Source organism: Leopardus geoffroyi, chromosome X (assembly GCF_018350155.1).
Source record: "Leopardus geoffroyi isolate Oge1 chromosome X, O.geoffroyi_Oge1_pat1.0, whole genome shotgun sequence".
Taxonomy (NCBI): Eukaryota; Metazoa; Chordata; class Mammalia; order Carnivora; family Felidae; genus Leopardus; species Leopardus geoffroyi.
In genome coordinates this window covers 31616880-31644551 of record NC_059343.1, presented here as the reverse complement: position 1 = coordinate 31644551, position 27672 = coordinate 31616880, and the positions used below count along the sequence as shown (strand labels likewise).

At 37.1% G+C, this 27672-nt stretch overlaps 1 protein-coding gene across 1 annotated transcript in view; it reads right to left on the bottom strand.

Annotated features, from left to right (window-relative positions):
* Positions 1-27672, bottom strand: part of CFAP47 (cilia and flagella associated protein 47) — a 553185-nt gene that overhangs the window by 314788 nt on the left and 210725 nt on the right. The window contains exons 32-33 of the mRNA XM_045471009.1: positions 26786-26872; positions 16700-16892 (exon numbers count right to left, since the gene is read on the bottom strand). Of these exons, the coding sequence (XP_045326965.1) occupies positions 16700-16892; positions 26786-26872 (280 nt within the window). The remainder of the gene's footprint in view (positions 1-16699; positions 16893-26785; positions 26873-27672) is intronic.

The following is a 27672-nucleotide window of genomic DNA, read 5'->3' as shown; positions in this document are numbered from 1 at the left end:
CATAAATATGTTGCATTCCTATACACCAATAATGAAGCAGCAGAAAGAGAAATTAAGGAATCAGCCTTATTTACAAGTACACAAAAACCATTAAGATACCTATGAAGAAGTCTATCCAAAGAGGTGAAAGGCCTATACTATAAAATAGTGATGAAAGATATTGAAGATGACACTAGGAAATGGAAAGACATTCCATGCTCAAGGATTGGAAGTAAAAATATTATTAAGATGTCTATACTATCCAAAGTAATCTACACATTCAAATCAATCCTAATGAACATACCAACAGCATTGATCACAGCACTAAAAAAAACAATCCTAAAATTTGTATGGAACCACGAAAGACCCCAAATAGCCAAAGCAACCTTGAAAAAGAATAGCACATCTAGAGGCATCACAATTCCGGACTTCAAGTTATATTACAAAGCAGTAGTGATCAAAACAGTATGGTACGAGCACACACACAAAAAAGATACATATATCAAAAGAACAAAATAGGAAATCCAGAAATAAACCTACAACTGTTTGGTCAAGTAATCTTTGACCAAGCAGCAAAGAACATCTAATGAGAAAAGGATAGTTTCTTCAACAAATGGTGCTGGGAAAACTGGACAGCAACATGGAAAAGAAAGAAACTGGACTACTTTCTTATACCATACACAAAAATAAATTCAAAATGGATGAAAGACTTTAATGTGAGACCTGAAACCATAAAAACCCTCGAAGAGAACACAGGCAGTAACCTCTTTGACATTGGCCGTAGCAACTTTTTCCTAGATATGTCTCCTGAGGCAAGGGAAACAAAAGCAAAAACAAACTTGGGACTGCATCAAAATAAAAAACTTTCTGCACAGCAAAGGAAAGAATAAACAAAACTAAAAGGCAGCCTACAGAATGGGAGAAAATATGTGCAAATGATAATTGGAAAGGATTAGTATCTAAAATATATAAAGAACATATACAACTCAACACCCAAAAACTAATTCAATTAAAAATGGGCAGAAGACATAATAGATATTTCTCAAAAAAAGACATACAGATGGCCAAAAGACACATGAAAAGATGTTCATCATCACTTACCATGAGGGAAATACAATCAAAATTACAATGAGGTATCTCACCTTACACCTGTTAGAATGGCTAAAATCACACAACACAAGAAACAGTAGGTGTTGGTGATTGTGTGGGAAAAAAAGAACCCTCGTGCATTATTGGTGGGAATGCAAACTGGGGCGGCCACTGTGGAAAACAACATGGAGGTCCCTCAAAAAGTTAAAAATCGGACTACCCTATGATCCAGTAATGGCATGACTGGGTATTTACCCAAAGAATACAAAAACAATAATTCAAAGTGATGCATGTACCCCTACATTTATAGCAGCTTTATTTGCAATAGCCAAGATATGGAAGCAGTCCAAGTGTCCACCAACTGATGAATGTATAAAGAAGATGTGATATATAGAATATTACCCAGCCTAAAAAAAGAATGAAATCTTGCCATTTGCAACACTGTGGATGGAATTAGTGAGTATTATGCTGAGCAAAATGGGTCAGAGAGGATTGGTTGCCATGTAATTTCATTCATGTGTAGAATGTGAAAAACAAAACAAATGAGCAAAGAGAAAAGAGAGAGAGAGAGAGAGAGAGAGAGAGAAACCAAGAGACAGACTCTTGATTACAGAGAACAAATTGGTGGTTGCTGGGGGAGTGAGGGTGGGGAGGTAGGTTGAATAGTTGATGGGGATTAAGGAGTGCACTTGTCTTGATGAGCACCAGGTGATGTACTTAGTTGTTGAATCACTATGTTGTACATCTGAAGCTAGTACAGCACTGTATATTAACTAACTGGGATTAAAATTAAGAACTTGAAAAGAAAACAAAAGCAACAAACAAGTATTCCAAATGGCTTAAATTCTTAAAGGTCTGAGATGATGTCTTATCTGAAATCAAGGGGAAACACTGGCAGTCTTCACAAATACCCTCAAATTCCTTGACTCTCACTTTCTGTGAAGAAGAAACTATGGTAAGATACGTTCATGATATGTATATTAACTTCACAAAACAAGATTGCTTTACATCTGGAACTGGAAGACAGATTTCCCGGGAGCAACAGATGTCCTAGACACTTCACAAAAACAGTGCCTGGTATGTTTTCATCTGAGATGCTACAACATTAAACAGTTGATCAATTGGAGTTCTATAGCATATTATTGCAAAATCAGTCTATCAAAGATCACTAGAAATTTTCAACTAGTACATAGCAAACATTTTCTGTTATATATTTCAAAGTATTTTTTCCTGATAAAAACCTATAAATAACTGTGTATCTGATATAAGATGTGAGACAAGGTAATGAGTTTAAAATGCTCATTTCTGGTTGACTGAATATTTATAACCTAAATGTGCTTCTCTTAATGTATATGGACCACCTATGGCTTTTAATAAAAGCAAAGGGTCTCATTTTTTAAAAATTGGAAGCAATTCTAACTTTAATCTGAAAAAGACAATTTACTAGGCTTTCAAGTTGATAGTGAATCAGTCATGAAGTATTTGATATGGACCATGTCCTCTAAATATCCCAATGTCATCTTGTATCAATATTAGAGAAGAGACAGAAATTACTCTAAAGGGATTTAACATCTTGTTGAGGATAGATCACACCCATGACAGGAAAACAACTCATGAAAAATCTCCTAACTAGAAGCCAATAAATAGATTACAATATAGCAAAAACTGTTACACTGTTACTTCCAACTCCACCAACTGCAATCAGCACCAAAGGACTCATTATGACCTTCCTCTTTTCCTTATTTCTTTTTTTTTTAATTTTTAAAGTTAATTTATTTATTTCCAGAGAGACAGAGACAGCATGAGTGGGGGAGGCACAGAGAGAGAGGGAGAGAGAGAATCCCAAGCAGGCTCCATGCTGCCAGCACAGAGCCCAACACAGGGTTCAAACCCATGAAGCAGCAAGATCATGACCTGAGCCAAAACCAGGAGTTGGACGCTTAACCCAATGAGCCACCCAGGCAGCCCCCCTTCCTTATTCCTAACTTCACTCTTCAAGAGTGAAAAACCTGGCTTTTGTTACCGACAACATATTTACTTATTTGTTTAACTCTAGTATAAATATAATTTTGGAATTGCAAACCCATACTCTTGCAAGAAAGCAGAGTATCATGTGCATGTACAGATCTTTTTGTCTTTAGTTCTAGAGTATGCAGTTGTGATATTGCTTTCAAAAGGCAATTTAGTCAGCACCTTTCTTCTCCATTATATTCAACGAGGTTGTCAAACATTTGTAATGCAGCTAGATTCATTTGACACAGTCTGCATTCAATCCTGGATTACTTCTATGTCTTGGCTGATTAAAAAACAAAACAAAAAAACTACATGCACTAACATTCATTCTTAGTAGTGTACACTTCTAGGATTTTGAGGGATGTGTTGTCACGTATTTACCACATTTCCATACAGAAAAGTTTCATCCCCCAAATTCTCAAGTACATTTTAGGGTCAACTTATTGATACCTACTAAAAAAAGTGAGGTAGGATTTTCACTAGGGTTACATTGAATCTATAGATCAATTTGGCAAAGCCGACAAAAATTATCTTAATATTGTGTCTTGCAGTTCTATGTGCATGGTATATTTCTCTATTTATTTAGTCCTTTTACTTTCCTCACTATTTTTTAACGTTCAGTATATATATCCTGCATATATTTCACTGAATTCATATTTAAGTATTTTATTACACACACACAGAGAGAGAGAGAGAGAGAGAGAGAGATACAGTTTTTATTTAAATTCTAGCTAGTTAACATATAATGTAATACTGTTTTCAGGAGTTGAATTTAGCGATTCATCATTTACATATAACACCCAGTGCTTATATTTTTTTATTGCAAATTCCAACTGTTTGCTGCCACTATATAGAAACAATTTATTTTTATATACTGATTATATATCCATCCTACAACCATGGCAAACTGTACTGATCCTAGGAGATTTATTATAGATTCTTTGGGATTTTCTACTTGACTGTCATATTGAATTTCAGCCCCTTTCCCAGGGGTAGAGGTGGTTTGTTGTTGGTAGTGTTGTTATTATTATTTTTCATTTGTTTTTTCAGCTCCAGTGAGATTTCACCATGTGTGCATGTGTGGTCCTTCTGCCCATAGATTACTGTTTTTGTTCTATAGGGAACAGAGGCATTGGGTGAATTGCATGCCCCTCCCCCAGGTCTATGCCAAGAGGGATACATTCTCCAGACTCACTCCATAGTTAATTCCCTGAGCAACCAGTGAGGTTTGTGGAGTAAAACCCTGCAAGAAGATGCAGACTCTCCCTAATGCTGGGGCCCCTAGGGACTTCATGCTCTCTCAGGACTGTACTCTTGGTCTCTACCAATTCACCAACCATCCTAACTCATCTCTTATCAGTGCCTAGCTGTCTCTACTACAAGTAGACAATTGTTATCATGCCATTTCTTCCTGTAAACACCTCCTCCTTGAACTTTAGGCTACTTTGTTGCCCTACAACCTTAGCTTCCTAAGGGAGCTTAAAACATTTGGGAATTTGCTATTTGTATGTTTTTGGCTGATGTTATGTATATGTTTTTGCTGTTATTTTAAGGATGGAATGAAAGTCTTCCCAGTCTTCTACCTCCCTGAGTGGAAAAACAGTGGCACCTATTTTTCTTCAACCCATTACAACTTTGGACCTGCTTTGTTATTACTTCTTAAGCAGCACTTGGCATGCATTTTTGCTGTTCAAACATGGCTGTCTGTGTGAACAGGATGGCAATAATCCTCCGGAACAGTGTTGAAAAGAAGTAAGAACCACACTTTCTTAATCTGATCCCACACCTGTAGCCTGTCATTCATACACAAGGCTGCTACCACGCCCCTACCACAGCTTACCACAGGTTGAGGTATATCAAGGATTTCTCGGCTTTTTTAGTTTGCTGTTAATTCTGTTGATCTAGGCTATTCTCTCTACTATAATCCAAGATTTTGCTACTCAAAGTGTGCTATGTGAATCAGCAGCAACTTCATGAAATGGAACCTTGTCACAAACGCAGAATTTCAGGCCCCACACAAAAACTCCTAAAACATAAAAAGTTTAGCAAAAACTCCAAGTGAGTTATATTCATATTACCACCTGAGAAGTGTTGGTCCAGGTTTGTTTTTTAGAGAGAGAAGGAGCAAGCTCATCTAGTCCTCCTTTATCAGGAAAGAGAAAATTCAGAAATTTTTTTTTTCAACGTTTATTTATTTTTGGGACAGAGAGAGACAGAGCATGAACGGGGGAGGGGCAGAGAGAGAGGGAGACACAGAATCGGAAACAGGCTCCAGGCTCTGAGCCATCAGCCCAGAGCCTGACGCGGGGCTCGAACTCACGGACCGCGAGATCGTGACCTGGCTGAAGTCGGACACATAACGGACTACCCAGGCGCCCCAGAAATTTTCTTTTTTAACAGGCAAAGACGTTATTTAAGACTACTGTAAAGGGGGAGAGATATGGAACTCTAAAAAGGACTGAAGGGTTTTTTTTTAATGTTTATTTTATTTTTGAGAGAGAGACCAAAAGCAGGGGAGGGGCAGACAGTGAGGGAGACACAGGATCTGAAGCAGGCTCCACACTGAGCTGCAAGCCCGATGTGGGACTCAAACTCACAAACCATGAGATCATGACTTGAGCCAAAGTCAGACATAACAACTGACTGAGCCACCCAGGCATCCTCGGAAATTTGTTTAAATTGTAATTCGGAAGTTATATTTCTCCCTGTTTTTATATCATATTACTTCAAATATTCAGAAATACTAAAATAGTCCTAAATAGTGTTATGAATTAGAGATATGACTGTTAAACATAAAACTGAATCATTTCATGCATTAAAGGTATAAATACACATACTATTTTTATAAACATGATTATTTAAATTATATTTTAGATGATTAAAATAGTACAGTTTTATAACAGCTTTATTGATATATAACTCATATAACATAAATTTCACCCAATTCAAATGTCCTATTCATTAATGTTTAATATATTTACAGAGCTGTATGAGCACCACCACTATTTAATTTTAGAACATTTTTATCAATACATAAGGAAATCCCATACCTATTAGCTGTCATTCCCCCTTTCCCTCTTCTCTCTTCCACTGGAAAAACAAAAAACAAAAAACTGACCTATTTTCAGTCACCATGGATTTGCCTGTTCTAAACATATAGAAACGGAATCAAAATATGTGCCCTTTTGTGCTATGGCTTCTTTAACTTACCATAATGCTTTTGAGGTTCATCCATGCTATAGCATGTATTAATGTTTCATTTCTGTTTTTTAATATTTTTTAACATTTATTTATTTTTGAGACAGAGAGAGGGCCAGCGAGGGAGAGGCAGAGAGGAGGGAGACGCAGGCTCCAGACTCTGAGCTATTAGCACAGAGCCCGACACGGGGCTCAAACCCATGAACCATGAGATCATGACCTGAGCCGAAGTTGGATGCTCAACCGACTGAGCCACCCAGGTGCCCATGTTTGATTTCTTTTTATAGCCGAGTAACATTCCATTATATATATACCACATTTTGTTTATCTATTCATCAGTTTATGGGCATTTGCTTTGCTTCCACTTTTTGGATATCATGAATAATGCTGCTATTAACATTTATATAGGAATTTTTGTGTGAATATATATATTTTCAATAATTCTGAGTATAAACCAATGAGTGGAAATGCTGAATCAATCTATTTTTTAACACTTTAAGAAATGTTAAACTGTTGAACATTAAACTGTTTTCCATAGCAGTTTGTACCATTTATAATCTTTATAGCAGCATATAAGGTTCCAATTTCTATAAATCTTTCCCAATACTTGTTAGAGTGTTTCTTTCCTTTAAAAAAAAAAAAAAATTAGTCATCTAAGTTGGTGTCAAGTGCTATTTCATTGTGGTTTTGTTTTGCATTTCCCTAATGACTAATGATATTGAGTGTCTTTTCATGTGTTCGTTGGCCATCTGAGTATCTCCTTTTTTTTTCTTTTTAATTGGGTTATTCTTTTATTGTTCAGTTGTATTTTTATATATTCTTGGTATAAGTCTCCTGCTGGATATATGATTCCATTGTTGCTGTATCCTTTGAAATGGTCTCTTTTATTTTTCTTTATATTCTATTAATGTGGAGTATCACACTGATTGGAATGTATATATTAAACCGATCTTGCACTCCTGGGATGAATCTCACCTAGTAATTTTGTTTAATCCTTTTAAAATGCTGTTGGATTCTATTTGCTAGTATTTTTGAGGAGTTTTGTGCTTACATTTATAACAGATAACAGTGCATTTTTAATTACTTTAAAACACTTTAGAAATACAATATAATATGTACTTTAATGCAAAAATCATTTTGCTTCTGAATTATGAAGATATGTGAATGCTAAATAATTATAAGATCAACCACATGAGATTAAGGTAATGTATATAATATTTGGTAGAACTTCTATATTAAGTGCATCATTAAACTAGAAAGAAAATAAAGAATCTCATGTAATAAGCTGATAATTACCATGGACAAAGACTGATTTAAAATAAAACAAGAAGTATACTGGGGCATCTAGATGGCTCAGTCAGTTAAACTTCTGACTTCCGCTCAGGTCATGATCTCATGGTTAATGAGTTCAAGCCCCGCATCAGGCTCTCTGCTGTCAGCACAGATCCCTCTTCAGACCCTCTGTGTCTGTCTCTGTCTCTCCCCTGCACTGTCTCTCTTTCTCTCTCAAAAACAAACTTAAAAAAAATAGAAGTATAATAAATCAATATTGAAAATAAAAAAGAATCACAGCAGTTCCATATGAGAGGACAAATACAATAAACTATGAATAATATTATGCTAATATTCTTGCAATTTAGATGAAATTCATTAATTTCATGTGTTACATAATCTTACTCAATGGAGAGTAGAAAATAAAAATTATCCTATAACAATTAAGGAATTGGTTTAATCATTTAAAATCATCTCACAAAAGAAATAACAGGTCCAGATAGTTTTACCAGTAAATTCTATAAAATTTAAGAAACAAGCAATTCCAATTTTCTAGAAACTCTTTTGAAGTCTACAAGGAGGAAATAGGTTACAATTGTTGATATTTGCATAAAATTACAACAAAAAACTAAAAAGTACTATAAAATAATTACAAATCTTCACTCATGTAAACTAAAGCAAAAATTTTAAACACAATAAAACCTTGGTTTGCAAGCATAATTCATTTGAGAAACATGCTTGTAATCTAAAGCACTTGTATATCAAAGTGAATTTCCAGAACCATTGGCTCACCTGTTACTGTGTGACGTTCAGCCTCACATACTACTTGCATTGCAAGACACTGCTCATTTATCAAGTTAAAATTTATGAGAAATGTTTGCTCGTCTTGCAAAACACTCGCAGAACAAGTTACACAATCCAAGGTTTTATTGTATTAGTAAACTAATCTAGCAAGGTATTAAAAACAGATTAGCTACTGTAACAAAATTGAATTTGTGCCAGGAATGCAGGTTAATTTGCATTTAAAAATCAATTTAACATACTATTGAAAATAGGTAGATAGATAGATAGATACATAGATATACAGTTGACCAATGAACAATATGGGATTTGGGGCACTAAACCCTGTGCATTGAAAAATCTGTGTATAACTTTTGACTCCTTCAAAACATCACTACTAATAGCCTAGTATTGACCAGAAGCTTTACTGAAAAAATAAGCAGTCGATTCACCCATATTTTGTATATGTATTATATATTGTATTCTTACGATAAAGTAAGCTAGTAAAAAGAAAATGTGATTAAGAAAATCATAAGGAAGAGAAAATACACTTACAGTACTGCATTTATCAAAAAAAGAATCCACATAGAAGTGGACTTGCACAGTTCAAAACCATTTGTTCAAGGGTCAACTGTATATAATATATACAATTAAATAGTATTCTTTATAAAAATTCCTAGAAAACTGAAAGGATATAAATTCCAGAACATAATCTACAGAGTAATTGTAGAGTGAATACCATAATTAATGATGAAATGTTGAATGTATTCTGCCTAAGTATGAAAAAGATCAGGTACAATACAAAATCATCCAAGTTAATGAAAGGTTAGAAAAAGTCTCTTCATTCCACACTTTTCTTTAAAAACAAAACAAAACAACTCATGTCTCGGAGTATCTTGTAAATAAAGATTAATTTCTATGATTTTCTTTAAAAAAAAAAAAAAGAAAAAAAAGCCTCTTCATGACTCAGTTTCAACCAATAACTTTAACTTCAAAAAGAATACAAGAAATACCTCACATGCCAAATTTACAAAAGAAATGTTTTTGAGCAGGTTTCATCCTCTTGTACACTCCACCCATTTTGTGAATATAAAAAAGCTTAGAGCCAAACAAAGCAAGTCACTTATAGGGGAGGAGTTATCAGCCTGATCTCCAATTTTCCAAGCTATTTTCTAGACATAACACAATGGAATACTGTCCCTACAGCACAGAGAAAAATAAAGAATAACACTCAAATTTTATTCCCAGTCAGGATGTCAGCCACATATTTAAAAAAAGAAGATATTTACCCTTAAAAAGAGTTTTGTTAGAAAAACAAAATAATTAAGAAATCCAGCCATCCAATATTTCAATTGAAAAATAAATAAAATTGGAGAATTCAGGTAAAATGACACAGAACACTGACAGAATCGAATATAAGTGTTATAAATAGTAACAATATAGGCATAATGAACATAACAAAATGATGACACTCAGGCAGAAAGGTGAGAGGAAATGAGAGTAAGAATGATCCTACCTGTCATAGCAATGATTTTCGATGCCATGTAAAATCACAATGCATAGCAACAAAACCAAAAAATCCTCAGAATTCAGAATGTTATTCATACATTTCATCTTTTAAATTTGAGACATACTTTAGGAAATAGTATTTCTCGTGGTCAATGAATATTTATGTTACAGGGTACCTCTGCACTATTTCATCTTATTTCCTATTTCTAGATTTGCACACAGTGGAATTTTTAACCTTCACTGTGCATCAGAACCCCTAAAAAGCTTTTAAAAGCTGCACATGTACAGACAATACCCCAAAGATTCACTTTCAGTTGTCCTGGCGTGGGGCACCCATTTATTTATTTGTTTGTTTGTTTGTTTGCCCAGGTGATTACAAAATGGCATCCAGATTTGAAAAACCACTGCTGTGAATGAAAAAGGAAATGAGACATCTCTCTGGACATCAGGAAAGAATCTACAAGCATTGCACAGATCTCAGCTAAAGAAGAGTTAACATTTTGAACCAGCGGCATCACACAGTGGTACTTAGCATGAGACTTGGAGGTCAAACTGCTTGGATTCAAATCCCACATTTTCCTAGGGAAATAAATTAACCTCTTTGCTTCAGTTTTCCTGTTAATAGTAATAACAGCTATCTGATCATGTGGCTTGTTTTGACGATTAAATAAACCATTATATGTAAAAATTCTAGTCCTTTAATTGTCATACTACCAAATACTGTGAAAACGAGGAAAGGGAACTTCATTTAATATTGAGTTGGGGAAGCTTTGAAGAGGGAATCAATATATGCACCACACCACTTGCTGCAGCCTGCATAACCAGCAGAAAAAGGAAGCATTTTATCTCCCGCTTTTAAGAAAAAGAAGGAAGGTGCCTCTCTGCCCCAGCAATAATGCGCTTTCGCCTGTAACCAAGGGAAGCCTCCACAACCTCAAACTCTTTCTTCTCTGATGAACTTCTGTTCAAAACAACCCTCCCCAATTTCCTCCTCAACCTAATAAAAGTTGACCTTCCCTTTGTCTCTTCATATTTGCCTACAGTTTGCCACAGTTGGCTTGTCCAGAATTGTCATTCCTCTCCTATTCCCAAACAAACTCATCTGATCCATAACATCACCGGCTATTTTATTTTTAAGGTTGACAATACCAAACATCCCCCTCTCCTGGTTAATATGAGTGATCACTGCTTCTCTACCAATTATAAGAATTAGCCTCACTATAGTCTTATTCCCTCTAGATAAAATTTATTAAGTTACTCATAGAATTACCACTGCCCCTTATAGCATACAGTCAAGGTGAATCCCTGTTTCCTTGAACCTGTCCCCAATTTACCTAGCCAGTGCACAAAACCCATAATGTCTTCCACGGTATCCTTTATTATGAGATTCCCCATGACTTTCCATAATGTGTGGTCTCTCTCATTGCAATGAGCATTGAAAGGAATTTGTTCAGTTGCGGATGACTTCCTAGTGGTGTCTGGCTAGAAAGCATTGACTGACTAGGTATGAAAATGAAAGACAGAGATAGAAAGTTGTCTGGTTGTTGGTGAATTTTTACATCCTCCATTTTCCAGGACACGTGGCTATTGCCTGGGTTTGCCCTGATTTATTGAACCACACTGATAATCCATGGGAAATGGTTTAACTTTCTATTGTCACATTTGCTTGACTGGTTGGCCTTTCTCTGAATGTATTGTTGAGCTTCACACTAATCATGACTTCTACACCCCGACTGATAGTCACATTCCCAAATAAAACATTCTAGATGTAACATTAAAATATCAGATTATACCATTTCTAATATCTATGTGCATTTCAAGCTTGCAACATTGATGATAAATATTTATTGCTAAACATTAAAGGTCTAATTTGGAACTTGTTAAAAAATATAAAGTTCTTTGTAAATAAAAACTATTTTCTGGTTTAATGAAGTTGAACATTAGACACATTTGAGACAACCAATGCCTAAAGATTTAAGACCTCAACACTACATTAGGTGTAAGAATAAATAGCATTAAAAGGCCAGTATAATTTTCCAAATGTGTATTGAATATTGTTTACTTTAACAAACTATTCCATGATAAATGAAATCAGGGGCACCTTTAGAGTACATAAAATAAAAGGTAAATGTTGCCAGCATATTTATAACTCTGTTCTACTAAAAATAATAATAAAAAGAAAACAGTATTTTCCATTCATAAGAACTACAATTGTTACTTCATGAAAAAAATGTTGAGATAAGCATCAGTTAAATAATAGATACTATTTTGTAGAACAAAGCTCCTTTGAACAGACAGTTCAAAATGTTCCAGTCTCAGGATTTGGTTAAAAGTACGGTCAAACGAAAGTACTTAGTCCTCTCAGAAATTAAACTTTATGTTACAAAACTGGTCTGTTGCTGTTCTCAAAATCACCAGGTGATTACAGGATGATAAAATTTCCATTAGCAATCAAATGTAGCAATTGAAGAAAAGGGTCCAAAAGAGTAACAAAGAGGATACTTTATCACAGGCATGATCTACTGAAGAAGATGCTGTCACTAAGGTGTGAAAAAAGGGTTCATCACTGAAAAACATTAACTATTGTGTTAAAGATAAAAGGCTTAAGCACATACAATACAAACAGCTAGTAGGAACAAGAGGATAAGTCTATAAGGGCAAATGTAACATCTGGCAAGCCCTAAAAAGGTCCCCTATTGACATGAGACAGGTGTTCACTTATTACACAGAAAATGCTTTTTGATGTTCACAACTCTTAAGAGGTGCCTGGGTGGCTTAGTTGGTTAAGCTTTCAACTTCGGATCAGGCCATGATCTCATAGTTAATGGGTTCGAGCCCCATGTCAGGCTCTGTGCTGACAGCTCAGAGCCTAGAGTCTGCTTCTGATTCTGTGTCTCCCCCTCTCTCTCCGCTCCTCCCCTGCTCATGCTCTCTCTCTCTCTCTCTTTCTCTCTCTCTCTCTCTCTCTCAAAAATAAATAAACATTTTTTCAAAAAAGAATTTTCAAACATAAGATGGGTAACTTTATTCTTATTTTTGTTTTTGTTCACTTTTTAGCAATGTCTCCCAGCAACTATACATCGTTAGGAAAGGAGACTCCCAAACTTTGGCTGCCTGGCACCATGTACTCTTGAATAAATTCATAGAAAGTGCAGGGTTAAGAAATCTCAGTCTCCCCTCAGTGCTAAATTCGGGTGTGCTGATCAAAAACATATGACTTCAGCACACTTCACTCCATGGACTTGCTGTGGCCACCAGATCAAACACCCATTTTATCATAGCAGTCATCACCTTGGCCAACTCCCATGACTCTCCAAGGCCAACAGAATGAAGTCCTAAAACATTGCACTGATACTCAAAGCCCTGGTTGGCCAGGACTTTGAACAAACTGACTGCAACTTTACTACTCCATACTCTGCTTGACAGAGGAAGACTCCCTCACTTGTCACACCCTTCCTAGTTCCTACATTATTACAAAGAAATTCTCATGAGAAATGTATGTCAGACCTGACCTGACTGAGGTGGAGGTGTTGATAAAGACCTCAGCAGATATGTAATAAGGAAGCCACCTGTCATGTTGACAACACTGTTAAACTCTCAAGAGTTTGTGGGAAAGCCACAAACAACTAGAAAATTCATGTGTTCCCCCATCAGGCTGATCAAGGGCACAATGTCCATAAGGATGACTCTGCAGGCTGCCAACTAATCAGTTTACCCAAAAAATTTATAAGCAAGGTCCACTGTCTATTCTCTGCAATGTTTTCTCCCTCACTATTGAAAGATAATTTCACAGGGTACAGAATTTTTGGTTAGTATCTTTTATTCCATTTCAACACTTTAAATACTCTACTGTCTTCCAGAGTGCATGATTTCTGAGAAGTTAGATGTAATTCTTATCTTAGCTCCTCTATAGGTAAGATGTTTTCTTATTTTCCTCTGGATTCTTTCAAGATTCTTTATGTTTTGTTTTCTGCAATTGGAATATAGTACTCCTAGGTATTAAGTTCTTTTGTTTGTTTTTGTTTTTTGATATTTATCCTGCTTGGTATTCCCCAAACTTCCTGGATCTGTAGTTTGAGGTCTGACATTAATTTGGAGGAAATTTTCAGCCATTACTTCTTCAGAGGAATTGTTGTTTAAAGGAGGGGTACTTCAGAAATATAACTGGTGAGGGTCACCTGGGTGGCTCAGTCGGTTGAGCGACCAACTTCAGCTCAGGTCATGATCTCACGGTTTGTGAGTTTGAGCCCCGCGTCAGGCTCCTTGCTGACAGCTCGGAGCGTGGAGCCTGCTTCTGATTCTGTGTCTCCCTCTCTCTCTGCCCCCCCCCACCCCCAACTCATGCTCTGTCTCTCTCTGTCTCAGAAATAAACATTAAAAAGATTTTTTTAAAGAAATATAACTGGTGAAAAAAATACCATTCTGAGAACAATTTAAAAGCACTAATGAAACCGCTTTTTGTGATACTATAGCCTAATTGCTTCATAGGTTAGTATGCATCAGAATCACATGGAGATGGGGCACAAGGGTGGCTCAGTCAATTAAACATCCAACTATTGATTTGGGCTCAGGTCAGGATCTCACAGTTGGTAAGTTTGACCCCCATATCCGGCTCTCTGCTGTCAGCACACAGTCCACTTTGGATTCTCTGCCCCCCTTCTCTCTATGTCCCTCCCCAGCTTGCTGTCTCTGTCTGTCTGTCTGTCTGTCTGTCTGTCTCTCTCCAAAAGAAATAAACATTAAAAAAAAGAAGAATCACATGGAGGGCTTAATAAAACAAAGATTGCAGGGCCTCACCCTCAAGAGTTTCTCAATCAAAAGGTATGGGGTGCAGCCCTATCCTTTTACCCTCCACAACACCACCGCACCAAGTTGTGAGCATGGTCAGATTTTACCAGCAGAGCGAGGATCAGTAGAATAAATATCAATGTTGACGGATATAATTCTGGGGAATAGAGTAGGACTTTTTCTCAGTCTGAGTTAACCAAAGTGAAATCTTTCACAGAGCTTCTCCTCGTGCACTTCCACAGTTACTAAGCACACGGACCTGTAGTGAGGTACATATTAACATGGAAAGTGCCTCCTCCTACCCCAACCATTCAACCTGACTCCTGCAATATGTACCAGAAGGTACAAACTGGTAAGCTAATGTATATTCAATTATCTGGAATAGAGTAGAAAAATGTATGAAACCTGAATGTGTCTCTTTATTCACGCATTTCTGCATTCGTTTATTTCCTCAAACAGTGTTTGCTATCTATTATCTTCCAGGCACTGTTCTAAGCTCTGAGACACCAGTGAACAACAAAACAGAGAAGAGTGTTTCTGTTAAGAAGCTTACATTCTACTAGAGGAAACAGACTCTCGATTTTATATATATAATTTGGAAAAAAAGCTATTGAGAAAAACAGAGGAAGAAAGACAAGGATGGAAGGACATGCTATTTTAGGGAGGGTATTACGATATCTTACACATAAAGTGATATGTGAGCAGGGACTTGAATGAAATGAGAAACAGAATCATGAAGATATCTAGAAAAATAATGCTCCAAGCAGAAGGAAGTAGAAGGGAACACAAAAAAAAGGCTTTGTAAAGCCATAAAACTCAGAGTTTAAAAAACAAAACAAAAAAACAAGAAAGAGGCCAGTGCCTGTAATGTATTATTCTAAATAAATGCAGCAAACTCTTTGCAATTAACTTGCATAGACAGTTTTGTTGGTAAAAACAGAATCATAAAAAATTTCCAACAAATGAATATACTAATTTCTAACATACATACATATTTTATACTACTCTGGTTAAAGTGTTACTCCTTAGTAACCTAATTATTTGTACTTTGTTTTTTGAACAAAGGCCAGATACAGTTTTATAAGATATGAATCTTATTCAATTGTTTTGATATTATCAGCATGTCAATTAGAAGGTACTAAAATATTCTATGTTTACTGTTGCCTAATACCAATGTATCACTGTATCTATTTTAATCTTGATGTCACTATGTTTGCTAAAGTAATGCCTTCAAGTTAAGAGCAACTGTAATGCAAAGCCTCATTTTAAATCACACTCTTAAATATTCTTGCCTCTAAAGCTTAAACTCTGAGAGTTCAGCATAAAAAATAAATTTAATGATTAAAACACAACCCATCCTGAACACAATAGGTTTGTTTGTACTTGAAAGGGGGGAGCTGAATTTTAGCCATAGAAACAACCAACATGCACTCTGTCTTCCATGTCACTACAACTGATGCTTATGATAAAGGAAAAAAATACACTATACTAGCAAATTGCAACTTTGAAAGGAAAAAAAAAAACCTGAAGTCTCTTATGATGCAAGTTTATAGAGCCTCACTCCATAAGGACAGAACCAGGGAGTGGCCACCCAAACAGTGGAGCAGGTCTCTGTATGAACACCCATTAACTAGTCTTAGTACTTGGACCTAATATGACCAACCTCCCCCTAGATTCATGAAGCATTACTGCACTTAGTGATTTCCAACATGACTGTCACAGTGACATGGAAGACATTTTCTAATCAAATTCCACTTGATACTAACTAAGTACATAAAAGATTTGATCAGTGTCACCTAAATTTATAGAGCTGAAAATGCCAGCAATGATGTTAAGGCTATCTTTCAGTTGTAGAACATCTCTATGAAATTTTTATCATTTCTTCTTCAAAATAAATTAAAGAAGCATCTTTTATTATTTCCATTTCACATGTAAGGAAACTGAACTTGAAGGTATGAAGAAATCCTTTTTGCAGAAAAGAGTCAGGTCTCGAATCCATGGATTCTGAGTCCAGTTCTATGTTGTTATACTACAATTAGTAATAATTTATTTAAAGAAAAAAATTGCTCACCATTGGGACAGTTCTTCCATATAATATGTCGGGCATTCTCATAATTTGTGTTCATCCAATTAAGCAGAATCCTTTCAGAACTCGAATATATGTTGCTGGATACAAAACAAGGATTGACCTTTGGTGAATTTTGCACATGAATGGGGGGCAGATTACTGCTGCAGTGTGGTACAACCCGGGATAGTACCAGAACCTGAAATTGGGAAAAAGACAGAACTTTTACTAGACCTGAATGGCAAAATTAAAAATTAATATTTGAAGAGTAAATAAAGGAAGGCATCAGTATTTTCTGGTTGATTACATCCATTCAAGAGTAAAAGAAGGCATCGGAAAAGCCCTACAATAAAGATGCAAGTCACAGCAATGCGATAACAACTCGCCTGTCCAAATTTCACCTTTGTTTGAAATCCTCATGGAGGCAGGCCAGCAAGCACAATGCATATGTAAATATCCTGAGCTACAATCTGTGAAGTCTCAAAGTCTGCAAGGTAACTGTCTCTCCCTTAATTTATAAAAACCTGTTTGTGCATTTTAAGTCCAAGCCTATTATTTTATAGAAAAATGTTGTAAGTGGGATATCTAATTTCCCAGGCCACAAGAAATAACAAGTAATAGGAAAAGAACTACTGTAAGCAGGCACATTGATAACAGTAATGAAAAGCAAGAGAGAATAGTCAGATGACAAGAGATTAAAGACAAACTATTAAAAGGCAAAAAAAAATCTAAGTGAGCACCAAGTAGAGGAGAAATTGCCCGTAGAGAATCCTGTGGTAACCTCTGTACTAGATACTGAGACAATACAAATGTTTCAAACACAAACTGCATTCTAGTTTAAAGGTAAGAAGGTGTATATCCATTCCTTCGTTCAATTCTTATGTACTGAGTGCACGACACAAAGCCACTTACTGTGCTTGGAAATAGGGACATGACAACGAAGCAATGCAATCTCTAGTTAAAGTGCATTTAGAAAGATATTTAATCCAAAATGACTGAATTTCAAAATATTTAAGAAGGTAAAGTGTAAAAGGTAGAAAAACAATTTAAAACATGCTACATGAGGCATCTGGGTGGATCAGTCCATTAGGTGTCCAACTCTAGATTTCAGATCAGTTCATGATCTCATGGTTTGTGAGTTTGAGCCCTGCATCAGGCTCTGCGCTAATAGCATGGAACCTGCATGGGACTCTCTCTTTCTCTCTCTCTGCCCCCCACCTGCTCAAGCTCTCTTCCTCTCTCTGAAAATAAATAAACTTAAAAAAAAATGTTACCAAAGTTAATTCCTTTTCCAAAGTTTCCAAGAACAAGGTAATATTACACCTGCATTTGTCAGTGTTTCTGTGTGGCCTAAAATTCAAGCTGTTATTCTACCAGGAAATGCTCTTATATTATTCAACCATGTTTAAAGACAATAATATTTTAAAAGTAATGATTAAGGGCACCTGGGTGGCTCAGTTGGTTAAGCGACTGACTCTTGGTTTCTGCTCAGGTCATGATCTCACAACTCGTGAGATCGAGCCCTGTGTTGGGCTCTGCACTGACAGCACAGAGCCTGCTCTGGATTCTCTCTCTCCCTCTTTCTCTGCCCCTCTCCAATTCACTCTCCATCTCCAAACAATTAAATAAAATAAACATTTTTTTAAAGTAATTATTGGTTTCATAATGAATAAATGGAATAGCAATGAAAAAATGTGATGTACTTCCCCATGAAAAAACTGAACGGCATGTAGATGACATGAGGTGAAATTTTAATTTCATTAGTCTGCTACAATTTCACAGAATGTTCTAAACTGTGTATAAATTATTCTAGTAAACCTTAACTAAAAATGTATCCCAAAAAGGCACAATTAATTTAGGAATTTGCAAAAGTCAGATAAAGTTTAATTTTTAGAAGCTTACCTTTCCCTTGGTCATACTGTTTAAATGGAAGAATATAATAAACATTGCTCAAACATACCACAAATGTTTCTCACCCTAACAAAATTTCTTGCAGTCACTTAGGTCTAAATACTATCAAGATCACAAATTTGTTGTAAAGAGAATACAATTTAATTCCATAGACTAAGAACTAGAAAAACAATAATAAATTTTTAAAAAGGAATAGAGAAAGAAAAAAATTTTAATTGTTTTTTTTTGAGAGAGAGAGAGGGGGAGAGAGAGAGAGAGAGAGAGCGCATGTGAGCACAAGAGGGGCAGAGAGAGAAGGGGGCAGAGCGTTCAAAGCAAGCTCTGTGCTGATAGCAGAGAACCAGCTGCAGGGCTTGAACTCATGAACCATGAGACCCTGACTTGAGGTGAGGTCGGATGCTTGACCAACCGAGCCACCCAGGTGCTCCAGAAAAGAAAATTTTAAAAGAAGCATTCAAGCTTGTTCATCCACAGCCCCTACTAAGGAGGCCCACCTGGGATGATCTGGGGGTGAAGACACAAGCTTCAGTTAAGACAGGAGGTAGAGAGAAAGCTCAAAGAGGAGACAAGCTACAAGGCAGTTTGCTGGTGGTGGAAGGCACAGCAGCAATCTGACCTCGGCTCCTAGGCACTGCATAAATCATCCACAGAGATCGATGCCAGGGATTCCAGGAAAACTGAGATGCACCTGTTTCTGATTTAAAGATAAGGCCCTGGGGCGGCTGGGTGGCTCAGTTGGTTAAGCACCCGACTTCGGCTCAGGTCATGATCTCACAGTCCGTGAGTTTGAGCCCTGCATCAGGCTCTGTGCTGACAGCTCAGAGCCTGGAGCCTGCTTCGGATTCTATGTCTCTTTCTCTCTCTGCCCCTCCTCCACTTATCCTCTGTCTCTCTCTGTCTCTCAAAAGTAAATAAATGTAAAAAAAAAAAAAAAAAAAAATTAAACATAAAGCCCTGCAGGCCCAGAGATCTGTTTCCCTTGTCTTCTCACCCCTATTACCCATAGTGGCTCCTGGCTCCTTAATCATCTCTCACCAGATCTCCTTCCCTATCAGCCTATATGCTAGTTTTTCTCAGAAGATCCCTCATCACTACTTCAAAGAGCAAAGGGCTGACATATTAAATGAGAACAGGGCAGTATCCTACCACGTGTCCCAAAGTTCTTGCATCTGCACTCACTTTTCTTCCTTCTCTACAGCAACAATGGATGAGCTATCCCTTATCTTGCACTAGATACCAAACCTACTTATCTTCTTCTGGAGAATCCTGCATCAGTTGCCTTTTTTAGCTTTTGGATCTTTAATTTATCTCTCCTCAGCAGTTCCTTTTCAGCAATATCAAAACATGCTCACTTACACTCAGCTTTTAGAGAGCTCTCCCAAACTTGGATTCCCCTGATTCTTCTGTCTGTTCCCTCTACCAGTTATAAATCATGAAGGCGTTTTCTACCCTTATGCTCTCCACTTTCATTACTTTTTTTTTTTTTTTTTTTAATTTTTTTTTTTTTCAACGTTTATTTATTTTTGGGACAGAGAGAGACAGAGCATGAACGGGGGAGGGGCAGAGAGAGAGGGAGACACAGAATCGGAAACAGGCTCCAGGCTCTGAGCCATCAGCCCAGAGCCCGACGCGGGGCTCGAACTCACGGACCGCGAGATCGTGACCTGGCTGAAGTCGGACGCTTAACCGACTGCGCCACCCAGGCGCCCCATCATTACTTTTGTTCATCAAACCAAAGTCCACCTAATAACCTTCCCCCAACACATTACTACTCCCACACCCTGAAAGTGCCTTTGGCATCTTTGTTGTCCAATACAACAGGGAATTTTTTTTTAACGTTCATTCATTTTTGCGAGACAGAGAGACAGAGCATGAGTGAGGGAGGGGCAGAGAGGGAGACACAGAATCTGAAACAGGCTCCAGGCTCTGACCTGTCAGCACAGAGACCAACGAGGGGCTTCAACTCACAGCCCATGAGATCATGACCTGAGCTGAAGCTGGACGCTTAATTGACTGAGCCACCCAGGTGCCCCTACAACAGGGAATTTTTAATCATTCTCTTAAGCAACCTCTCAATTTCATCTGGTATCAATTTCATCTGATACCACGCCCTCCCTCAAAGGCTTTCTTCCCCTCCTTGTCCATCATGTCATAAAGTATTAATGCTATCTTTTTGCAATATTTCAAGCTCATTTGCAGGATTCTCTTCCCTTACCTATTTAAATACTGGGTTTCTTTGATATCAGGTTTCTCATGCCATCTTTTCTTCATATTTTATAGGTGTGTTTCTCCCAATTTTATCTCCCAGAAACCACTAAATATGCATTAAGAAAGATTACTAATTGTTGTAATTAAAAAATAAAGATTCAACATAATATTTAGAACATTATGTTAGTAGTGGTAATGAGAATAAGTGTAGCTTAATATCAATGAGATGAATGATATTGTTACACTCTATCAAGGTATTTACATCTACCTAGATGATGGATGTATTGAGCTCTATATCACTTTATATATTCAGTAATTTCTTTTCTTACTCTCTATTTCCACTAAATGAGAAAATCCTACCTCATAATTACAGGTTCATAGAATAGGTGCTCATTTTGATTGTTTTGGACAGTCAGGCCCAACATGAAGCCTGAAATTATAGAGATTATTTTTTTATTGAAATCTACTTCATCTACTTTCAAATAACAAGCAAATGCCGAGCTGGTTGATGAACATACCACACTCAAAAGCCAAAGGTAAAGAAACTCAGGCAATAGCATTAAATAGTATTCTACTCTTCAATGGCATTCATCTTTGGGAAAAGTTTCTTCAGCTTCCACTACCAGGAGCTCCATAACCTATACAGTGTCTTTGTGCAAATTAGAAAATGACAAATGCTCTAAGAAACTGTCGTCCTGATGGTACCCTTATTTAAAGTAAAAATACCCTCTTCGTTTGTTGAGACACAGAGTAGAATAGTGTCCATAGCCTTCATGAGCAGCACATAGGCTGGTTTTAGCTCCCAATCATCAACCCAAGCTGCGTAGAAACTACACAATCATATTCAGTCTATCTGTCTATTCAACAGTTCAATACATTTTTTTCTCCAATAAATCTTGGAAAAAAGCCAAACTTTAGATGCTTTAGTGATTTCTCCCATATTAAAAATCATGATATTCAAATCCTATAGGTATATGTCCAAAACATGGATAGGATTACCTGGTGGATCATTTGAGCTAGCCACTTAAAATAATGAAAATGACAATACGGAAAAACATCAGTGCTATGAAGATATTATTTTTAATCTCATTGCTGTTGGAAAAATGCACGTGGGGGGCACCTGGGTGGCTCAGCTGGTTAAGCGTCCAACTTTGGCCTAGGTCATGATCTCACCATTCCTGAGTTTGAGCCCCACATCGGGCTCTGTGTTAACAGCTCAGAGCCTGAAGCCTGTTTCAGATTCTGTCTCTCTCTCTCTCTCTCTGCCCCTCCCCTACTCACGCTCTCTCTCTCTCAAAAATAAATAAACATTAAGAATTTTTTTAAAAATAAAAAAAGAAAAGAAAAATGCATGTGAGAGTGACCTCCCCTTCATAACTAGCACATCTCAAAATTGGAGAGAAACACCTTGAATTGACAGAGATCGCGAAGCAATTAGGTAACTCAGTAGCCTAACAGTATTTATATTTTTTTCTATTTCCTTTAACAAATGACTTTGTAACTGAAGCATATTTTTAATCACCTACATTTCCCTATGAATAAGGGCTCATTTGCAACACCCTTTCTTGTGACCAATGGCTAAATGTCTATCAATATCTACCACCAACAGATTTCCTCCAGGTTACATTACAAATTAATCTTACATTAATGACAAAGAATCACTCTTCCAAGAGCATGGGCTTTCGTTGGTAAAGAGAACAAAACGTTATCATTTACTTCCTTTCACATGTATTTATCACACACCTGCAAATGTGTTCGTATGCTCCCTTATATCCAAATAATGCATGCAATATTTGCTACCACGTATGAGAATAACAGTTTCCACACTATATGCCACTGACATTAAGGGACATCCCGTAAAGCCATTTAAGAAAAGAACTTCACCAATTTTACTCTTCCCAATCACATTTAACTGAAGCTCATTTTCAGTTTTCCTCACAAATATGATCCCTTGTGCTATCTTTGCTTGTCTTCTACAGAGGCATGTAATTCTAAATAATGCCTCAGTAGAACTGGGGTCTTGCCTACCTTTAGCAATACTAGCAATACTCCAACTTTATAACAGAAGTTTTGAATTGGGGAAAATGTGTTTAATTAATGGGAAAGATTACTGCTGTCTGTTTAAAAATATCAAAATATTTTACAGAATTGTGCCACTATTAAAAAAAAAACCCTTATGATAGACAGGACACTGGGAACAAATGAATAAACTGTTTACCTAAACTTATTATTCAGATATTATTAATCACCTTTTTGTTTTCCAGATTCTTCAGTAAAAATAGCACACGCACTTCTTTCAGCATATACAGATGTATCCTTTATATCTACATGAGATCCCTATTTATATATTTACATTTAAAACAGCATTCTGAATTTGGGTGTTTGTGCTATTGTTTTTCATCTCTCTTGTGCTTCAATGACCCATTTTTAGCCATCAATACATTTTTGTGAATTAGGAATATAATGGAAGAAAATAGCAATAATTAAACATGGAAATTTAACAAGCAAAAATAAGCAACTGCCACAAAATCAAAATGGTTGAGACAAGCTATATTCTGTTATCCAAACTACTAGCCAAGGAGAACTGACAAAGGCAGCCATGGAATGCATACATGACCTTTAGGAAGGAGAAAATAAGAACCTAAAGGGATTATGAAAATCACAATCTATTTCCAACCTGTGAAACTCCCATCAACAACACTGCTTGCTTTTACAAGAGAAAGTGCCAATCCACTTCTGATTTACTGGAGCTTCTAGAGCTATCCATGCTTTAGACACAATACATGGAGAATCATAGCTCTGTGTGATTGGGCAATCTTATCTATTCCTATGACTTTATCAGCAAAGAATCCCAAACATACGTTGCCACCCAGAACTCTTTCCTGACTGAAGGATATACCCACTTCATAATGACACAGGGCACCATAATACAGCACAACCAAAATTAATTCATTATGCCCTCTTACCCTATCTCATCCTCCACACCCAACAAAATCCTGTTAGTACCCCCACTGCCTTGTTATTTCAGTGACTGGCATCAAATTCCATTCAGTCACCCCAGCAAGACCCAATGTCATCTTTTACCTCTCTCTTTCACCCCCCCCCCCCAAGATCTATTCACTAACCAAGTCCTACTGTTTTCTACTCCTAATATTTACAAAAGCTGCCCCTTACTTATCTTTCCCACTACTACCAGTATTCCCAGCACCAGGCTCTTAAATACAGCTCCAAACAGTTTCCACACTGTACCAGAGTGTGATTTGTCTAGAATGCAAAGTTGATTATGTCAACCTCATGTTTAAACATGAGGATGCTAACCTCATCCTTTGCTAGCTCTGTACTGACCCTGGGCTAAAATCCAAAAAGTCCAGATTCCTTGGTTTGGCTTACAAAGTCAACTACAATCTAACTTGTGACTGGGATCAAAGTCAGATTAAATTGATTTTCTTCCCAGAAACCTTCCCCAAGGCACAGGAAACGTAGGTTCTTCTCTAGGTGCACTCACCCTTAGTGCTCTGGGCTTACCTTATCATAGCATTTGTCATGCTTCCATGTAATTATAGATTTTTAGTTACTTATATATTCCAGGACACAAAATCCTGGAACAGAAAGACTGTATCCGGTTTACACCCTCAGAGCCTAGTACAGTGCCTGCACCCTAATAGTTAAGTAGCAAGTATTTGTTGAGCATCTGCTATGTAGCTGACACTCTACCAAATTCTGAATTTACAAATAATATTTAGTTTTTATTTTATTTTATTTTATTTTATTTTATTTTATTTTATTTTATTTATTTCTCTTAATTTTTATTTATCCTGAGAGAGAGAGAGAGAGAGCAGGGAGAGTAAAGAGAGAGACAATCTCAAGACAGCTCTGCACTGTAAGCATGGAGCCCGATGCAGGGCTCAAAGCCACGAACCGTGAGATCATGACCCGAGTGGGAATCAACAGTCAAATGCTTAACCGACTGAGCAACCCAGGCACCTCAATACTTGTCTTCTAAATTCATAGACTTATAGGTTGGGAAAGACAGGTAAGATGAACTAAACATATCCATCAATGCATGAGTGAATAAATGAATGAGTGAAGAAAGCCCACGACCCAATGTCAGGACTAGTTTGTCCATAAAGTAGGGCATTTTCTTCCCTTCTGTTTTAGAGGTCCTCCTCTTTATTAGTGAGCAAAATTATAGATGATACAGCCTGGAGTTGAGAAAAAAAAGAAGAAAATGTTCCAAATCTAAGTTTGGCTGAGAGTCATGAATGCCCTTGTACATTCTTCAGGGAATTACTCCAGGAAAAACAGGATTTCTGTCTTTGACATCTGGCAAAAAAAAAAAAAAAAAAAAAAAGGCAGGGCTGGCTGACACAAGAACAAGAGGAGAGGAGTAAGTAGGAATCATGCAGCAGAAGGAACTCTCTAGAGGGTAGGCTGGGTAGCTGGGTGCCGTGGCAGATTTAGGCTACCAGAGAGGAGGAGCAAGGGGACCTGGGGCTTCAGTACCTGCAGAGAACAAGAAAGAAATAAGCTTCATCTACATCAGAGGGTTTTATATGGCTAAAATCAGGTGACCTTGGAAGATAGTACGTATACCTGTAGACTTTTGTTTCCTTGTCTCTCAACTGGAGATTACTGCTTGTGAAGATTAAACAATATCACATTTAAAAAGCATCTTGTGAGGCTCAGTTGTTGAAGCGTCTGACTTTGGCTCAGGTCATGATCTCACTGATGGTGAGTTCGGGCCCTGCAATGGGCTCGCTACTGTCAGCACAGAGCCTACTTCAGATCCTCTGTTCCCCTCTCTCTGCCCCAACCCCACTTGCAGCCTGTTTCTTAAAAAAATATAAAATAAACTTTTCAAAAGCATCTCATGACAAGAGTCTTACATAAACTACATACTATCTAGTTATTAATTTTGTCCTTTCCTTTCGGTGACTGCTGCTTCTTTTTAACTTCTCCCTCATTTTAACTCCCTTGTTCCACAGCTCACCCTACTTATGGTTTCGATCTGTGAAGACAAAGCAAAAACCCCCACGAGTCTTAGTGGGCAAGATCTGTCATGCCACATTTAGAAGCCTAGGGAATGATTCTCAGGACTTTTTTGTTTATCCAAAAAAGATGCAGGATGTGAAGGCATAATTTATGCTATGTTAATCTACCTACAAATGCAACTTGGCATGAGGTAAATTGGAGAGTCTCCTCAAAATCTGGCCTTACCTACTGACGTGGATTCCTAGTGGATATCTCCCCAGAATAACGTTTATAGCAAGAGTCTAGTATGTACTAGAAGTAGAAACCATAATTGTCACTATCATCCATTCTTTAATGAATGCTTCCTTTTATTTGTTTATTTTTAATGTTTATTTTTGAGAGAGAGAGAGAGAGAGAGATACAGAGCATGAGGAAGACACAGAATCCAAAGCAGGCTCCAGGCTCTGAGCTGTCAGCACACAGCCCGACGTGGGGCTCGAACCCATGAACCACGAGATCATGACCTGAGCCAAAGTCAGATGCTTAACTGACTGAGCCACCCAGATGCCCCTAATGCTTCCTTTTAGTACCAGAATATGACAATAGCTACCTATTTTAGGGACTACATTTCTCAACATGCCCTGCAGCTAGGTACCATCATGTGAGTAAATCCTGCCCAACAGAAATGATACACTTTTTGGGTGACAGCCTTAAACAGTATTTACTTTTCCTCCACTACTCTTGTAGGTGTTCTTTCTTCCTTGTTCTGAGAAATTGTACCACAATGAAAGCCCAGTACTGAGCGTGGAAGAGACACCGTACTATCCCTAAAGCACTTACTTCTCAATTGTTCCATGAGAAAGAAAAAGAAAATGTCTACCTTATTTGAGCCACTGTGCTTTTGAATTCTTTAATCAGGATCATTACCTATACCTTAACTAATACATTATTCATATAAATCAACCAAAATACCCTAGCAGTGAACAAGCCTGGAAATGTTACCTTGTATATCTGAAGGAATACATCTGTCCATGCCCCTTTACTCCAGGCTTCAAACCGAGTCATCTCTATAACAATAGAAGGTTTTTCCTTAGGCGCACAGGAACACACAGGCAAGGTATTTAGTGGAAGAGTTAAAAAAAATAAAATATTACAATATTAGTAAAAATGTAAGGCAAATATAAGTCCAAAGTTTTAACCACGTAGCATATAAGGGTTTTTTTTTCTTTTTACAAACTTTTGCATGTTCTATTTATACATTCATCAAGATCTCTAATTCTCCATGTACCAATAAAAGAAACTATCAACAGAGGTAACTTTCTGGAACACACAGCCCCTTACTGAGGTCAGAGATTTATCCATTCACCGTATCTATTAGCTCATTCTGTGGCAGAAGTGGCAGAATGAAATGCGAAGTTACTCTGAGCTCTGAGCCCCAAAAAGGAACATGGTCTTTGGCTAAGCCACTGGAACTCACCAGTGTCAAAGGACAGGCCCCTGGTTCTCCTGATCACGTCATGTGGTGAGAGGAGAGTCGCCTCAAAGCCTGTAGGCTTCTCCAAGCAATTCCCCTTCTCAGCAGGTTTCCATAAAATGAACTGTGTACTTTGAAAACAACTAGGCATATTTTGCTTAATTTCTGCCTATTCTCCCCTTTAAATGAAGAAGGGAAATGAAGGGAAATGGCAAGTGGTAGGGAAATTCAACCAGTATTTCCTTAGAAGATATATATTCTAAAAATTTCCTTTAAAAAATCATTTACAAAAGAATAAACTATTCTCCATTATTAGATCCACTAAAAGAAGCAATTATATATTTAAGAAAGCCATGTAATCATTTCTGCACAGTGTAGGGTCCGAGGGCAGGCTGCCCCAAGATGGGTCACTTTG